General features: G+C 36.3%; 1 protein-coding gene across 1 annotated transcript; it reads right to left on the reverse strand.

The window, feature by feature from the left end:
• Nucleotides 1–2,726: 2,726 nt before the first annotated feature.
• cart1 (cocaine- and amphetamine-regulated transcript 1) lies at nt 2,727–4,446 on the reverse strand. The gene is made up of 3 exons (XM_058401623.1): nt 4,061–4,446; nt 3,831–3,914; nt 2,727–2,834 (listed from the first exon to the last, which is right to left on the reverse strand). Exons 1-3 carry the CDS (start codon nt 4,187–4,189, stop codon nt 2,727–2,729), a joined length of 321 nt encoding a protein of 106 aa, XP_058257606.1. The 5' UTR covers nt 4,190–4,446.
• Nucleotides 4,447–5,758: the final 1,312 nt, after the last annotated feature.

The following is a 5,758-nucleotide window of genomic DNA, read 5'->3' on the forward strand; positions in this document are numbered from 1 at the left end:
CTGCACAGAGTCCTGACCTCAACCCGATAGAACAACTTTGGGATGAATTAGAGCGGAGACTGAGAGCCAGGCCTTCTCGTCCAACATCAGTGTGTGACCTCACAAATGCGCTTCTGGAAGAATGGTCAAAAATTCCCATAAACACACTCCTAAACCTTGTGGACAGCCTTCCCAGAAGAGTTGAAGCTGTTATAGCTGCAAAGGGTGGACCGACGTCATATTGAACCCTATGGATTAGGAATGGGATGTAACCTAAGTTCATATGCGAGTCAAGGCACTTTTGGCAATATTATCTATCTATCTATCTATCTATCTATCTATCTATCTATCTATCTATCTATCTATCTATCTATCTATCTATCTATCTATCTATCTATCTATCTATCTATCTATATGTATGCATATATCATTCCTTTGTATTGTATGGAAGGCACAGCTGATGAGCTGATAGATTTCTCCATCAACCATCTGAGTGCTTCATTACTTATTTATTATACCACAGCGCTACTGATTTATGCAATCTGACTGGTCAGAAAAATAACTTTATAGCTGCAATGAGTGGCTACAGGAACTCATTTGTCTCACAGAGCATTTAATGTAATTTTAAAGGTTTAAAAATATGACATGGCATTCTTTAAATGGTGAAGAAATTGTAATTATTGGCAAATTGCTGTGGAATAAAGTCAGAACAGTAATACTGCTTCAACACACTTTAGCTTCTCGTTGATTATTTTCCTATAACAGCATGAAACAGAGTGTTTTATTCCTCACAGAATTAGAGGTTACTTTTACACCAGTCAGTGGATGCAATATATACTGCTTAATAATAATAATAATAATAATAATAATAATAATAATAATAATAATAATATAGTCTACGTAGTACAGTATATGTCTAATAAGAAGTAAATAGGGATTCAACTGCACTCTCTATTACATAAATGAGAATACTACACAGGATTTGTAATAATGGTATATATACTACAATCAGTGCACTACCGTATTCAGCTTATTAATAGCTTCAATGCAATTTCATATCATATCAACAAATCTCTAAAACTGCAGTAAAAGTATGAACACCAATCTTTTAAAAGATAATCAGTTAGTGTTTTGATGAAAGTGATTTATAGCCCTGTTCAGATAAGATCTTTAAGGTGAATGTGAAGGCCATAGCATCACTCATCACAGTTTACATAATTTTCATCTGCACTGATGCTGCCCCCTATTGTAGGGATGTCAAACTCATTTTAGGTAACAGACCCCATTGCTCTTACTTTTACAAGACTTACTTACTTACACTTAGAAAACCCATATTCACCAACTTTTGTACAGGCCATGAGGAAGGAGAAACGTCTTAGAGTGTAATCGTAGCCACAGTAAACACAGATATAGATGCACTATATGGTCAAATGTACAGTATATAGACACCTGACCATCACACTCATGCATGTACCTTCCATGAACTGTTGCAACAAAGGTGGATCCAAACAATAGTCTAGAATGCATGCTGTAGCATTAAGATTCCTTCCACTAGAACTAAGAGACCCAAAACTGTTTCATTATGACAATGCCGCTGTCCAAAGGTCCATGAACTCTTGGTTTGCCAACATTAGAGTTAAAGAACTTGAGTGTCCTGACCTCAACCCCACTGTACGCCTTTTGGATGAACAGGAATACAGATTGTGCCCAAGACCTCTATACCTAACACCTAACATCAATGCCTAATTTCACTAATAGTCTTGTTACTCAATGGGCACTCCAGAATCTAACTGATTGCTTTCCCAAAAGAGAGGAAGCTGTTATAACAGGGAAGATGGGACTAAATCTACAATAAAAAAAGATTCAACAAGCACATGGGTGTGATGGTCAGTTGTTCATAGTACCAAGTGCCTGAAAGCCAATGAAGCAGGAGCTAATACCTGATTCCACCTGTTAAACCAGATGATCTTGGCTTTCAATAGGCACATGGACAAAGATAGGGCTTCTGCTTGGTTGGAATGAAACCTCCACACATTCACCAACCCCTTCCAGAGAAGACTGGACACCCCTGCTAAAGGCAACAATTGCATCTAAAAACTAAAAGCTGTTTTGAGTTCATAAAAACACAATATTGATTGATCATGGTCATTATTATTATATCTTTTCTGGAGCTTTATGGGATGCACAGCTTCAAAATTTATTCACTTTGCACCATCTAGTGGTGTCTGAATATAGAGTCTAAAACAATACATGACAAGTCAGGACTTCAGTGCTACTGGCATATGCTTATTTGAGGTTTTAGTTAATTAAATTGGCAAATTGCTGTGGACCAAAACATTTTTCCTGTACATGCTGGTACAGAAAAATAAGAGGGTAACAATAACAGTGCTTCATTATCATAGGTGTCTACAAAGTGTCTGATTATTTTCCTATAACAGCCTCTTTATTTGACAAGATGCCTTCACCTGTTGGTAGGTTATGTAAGTTGCTCTGGTCATTAGTACAGTGTGACTGGTGGTCAGCTTAAATCCTAGGAGTAGCAGAGAGCTAAAACAAGGTACTAAAACATGTACCCTTTACCCTAAGATGTATGAAATTTGATTGATTTCTGCTTCACAAATAAGACGTTGTAAGACTGAATGAATAAATCATATTAAAGGGTGATATTTATAAAATGCATTTATTTTATTTATGGATGCCACTATTTACAGCTGGGATGTGTAGTGAAGGAAAAACACCACATCATCTCACAAACATTTCAGGATGGAGAAGCTGCACATGGTTCCACCGGGACAGGTACACACCTTCCCAAAACGAGCACCTTTCCGAATGGCACACTGCTCACCTGCATCACACTGAAACATCAATCACAGTGAGGGATAAACAGTTAGTCTTCATAAATCACATGTTTAAAATGCTGTTCGGTGTGTTTGTGTAATATAGATACGGCTCTAAATTATATTGTGTTATATTGAAATAGTTGGCTGGTTGAAATGTTTAATACATCATAGATAACTTATCAAGGTTCACATTGTATCATCTTAAAAGCATTAAAAATAATGCACAAAAACGACAAAATAAGCAAAATATTTTCATAGTATGAACCTAGCACCTAGCAATTAACTGTGAGAGTGTGTACAGATGTATACATTATAGCAGCAACATGTGTCAAAGCGGGAGGTAAAGCTATGCCCACAAGAACATTATCTGTGTATATCAAGACTGTAATATACAATGTATACTATTTTGGGGTATTTGTATTTTAATTGAGTATTATTGAAAATGAAATACGTTCAAGCCAATATATTTTTTGTTACATAACCTAGATTTTTAAAGTACTTATAATGCATCTCTTCTTCTCTGAGTCAGGCAACAAGTGAACACTATTCATCAGTAGAACAAGCTCAGTTTAGCATCCAATCATTTCAATGTAGCCTTCATTGATTTTATTATCAGGTTATTAAGTGTAGATAAAAAGATCTCTGCCAGTTCGTCAAATTTGGCCTTCTCATACTTCACAATGTAATTAGTGCTGTAGATATCTGTTTGTATAAAATATTAGTGTCATTTTTGTCTCCCTAAATGCCATAAACTCCATCGAATCTGCAGAAGGTGAGGGAATGAGGTAAATGCCTAAAAACGAGGAAGCAAGTTCATTTCTAGCTTATGGTAAATATTGTATATGTGCGTGATATTTTACTTGTGAATAGTTTAATACGTAGCAAACAACATCAGCCATCCAGCAAACTTACAAGCTATGAAATACAATTCTCTCACTTATACACATACACACACACACACTTTGTCTAAATATGATCTCAGGTGAAACTTTAAGTAATCAGTTTACTCACCGCAGGAACCCAGCCTAACCTCTTCTCAGTGGATGGACTTTGTTTATTCCTCAGTTTTTCAAGGACTTCCTGAAGAGCTTCAATCTATAAGAACACAGAATTATTACCATTATTATTTTAGTCTAATATGTCTCTATAAATCCTGCACTTTCAGAAACACCTAAGCCTTGTTGTGTAAAGGATCAGATATAATCATAGTCATTCATTAAACCATAAAAAAACCCTCTTACCAGCTCTTTTTCCTCCTGTGCCTTAATGTCATCTTCAGGTGAACGGATCTCAACTAAATCTTCGCAGTTTCCGATCCAGACAAAGACATAGCAGGTGAGTGTGAGAATCAGGAGACGCTCGTTGATCATGATGTCGATGATCGCCGTGTCTGGATTTAGTCTGAGAATAACTGAAGCTGTGTGACGACTCAAATGCTCATTTCTTACTTTTATATCTTCGTCATCACATCAGTTCAATTAAAAATTAATGATAGGGAACAGAAAGGGTTCAGACACAAAAAGGTGAGGTCATGAACTTATCTACACACCCCTGACACATCCTAATGGAGCAAACATTAAACCAGGGCTATTTTAAGTACTTCATGTCATTTAGTGTAGGATATGAGGACGACTCTGGACGTCACACACTCCTCTCTGACCTGTGAGTGTCAAATACGACAATTCAATTACAAGACCCACTTTTGCACATCTCTGCTCCATGACCCTGCCAATTTATGAATGAAGCATGCACGTGACAAATTAAGGACGAATATAACATCAGAAATGCTGAATTTAGACAATAATTAAGTTTTTTTTAAATAGTAACAGCTCCTCAATTAAAAATAACTTAATTTAATAATATAAGGCACTAGTGGGGTTTTTTTGTTTGTTATAATGTGTTATTTGTATACATTACTACTAAGTAATATTAAAAACATGCAAGAGGGATTAACGTTCACCTCTGTGCAGTGCTTTGTGTCTTTAACTACTTGTTTAAATATGTATTGTGTATCTCTGTGCATTTTATAATCATGTCAAAATGCTCAGAGATACACAGCGATACTACTAAGTAATATTAAAAACATGCAAGAGGGATTAACGTTCACCTCTGTGCAGTGCTTTGTGTCTTTAACTACTTGTTTAAATGTGTATTGTGTATCTCTGTGCATTTTATAATCATGTCAAAATGCTCAGAGATACACAATACACACTAAAAAACATTCAGTGATTGACAGTTGGTTATGAGGGCCCGTCCCTAGTGTTTTTTAGTGATTTATTTTTGGTTTATAAGAACTTATCACTGTCCCATTGATGCATGTTCTCCAGTCAGAGCTCAAAACAATGTCATAAATACCTGTTTTGTCCATTATGCCTAAATCTCTGCTCTCATAAAAACACAATGTAGTTCTATTTGCCGTAAGAAGTCCATAGAACCACAGCTCTCGAGTTTCTTCTTCTATATCAATGGTTTCCAAGTTGATTTTCACATAAACTGTGCTGTTCACATAAATGGTCTGCATGCTGACATTACATATATTTCTAGAGGAATTTTTTAGTGTGTCCATGGACAAGGCGGTAATAACAAAGGAACTCTTTCAGTTTATTCAAATACAGATAGTGTCTTTGCATTCCACCCCTAACCTGTAAGAGGTTTTGCATGCTCTAAATGTGGGTTTGCTCTAGTTTTTTTGTTTTTTCTGCTTTCCTCCCACCTCCCAAAAACATGCATAAGGGTACTAGAAAGGTGAGAATGAGTGTGCGGGATGCCAGGTATTTTAGTTTCGTACCCAGTGCTCCCAGAACAGACTCCAGATCCACTGCCACCCTGAGAAGGATCCTCATTCATCCTGAGGATGAATGAATGAAGTTTTTTTCAGATGATGGCTGTGGTTTGAATTTTTATTTCTCACTTCTGTGACCTTAATGACAGAAATCTGC

This window comes from Hemibagrus wyckioides, linkage group LG10, assembly GCF_019097595.1.
Source record: "Hemibagrus wyckioides isolate EC202008001 linkage group LG10, SWU_Hwy_1.0, whole genome shotgun sequence".
Lineage (NCBI taxonomy): Eukaryota > Metazoa > Chordata > Actinopteri > Siluriformes > Bagridae > Hemibagrus > Hemibagrus wyckioides.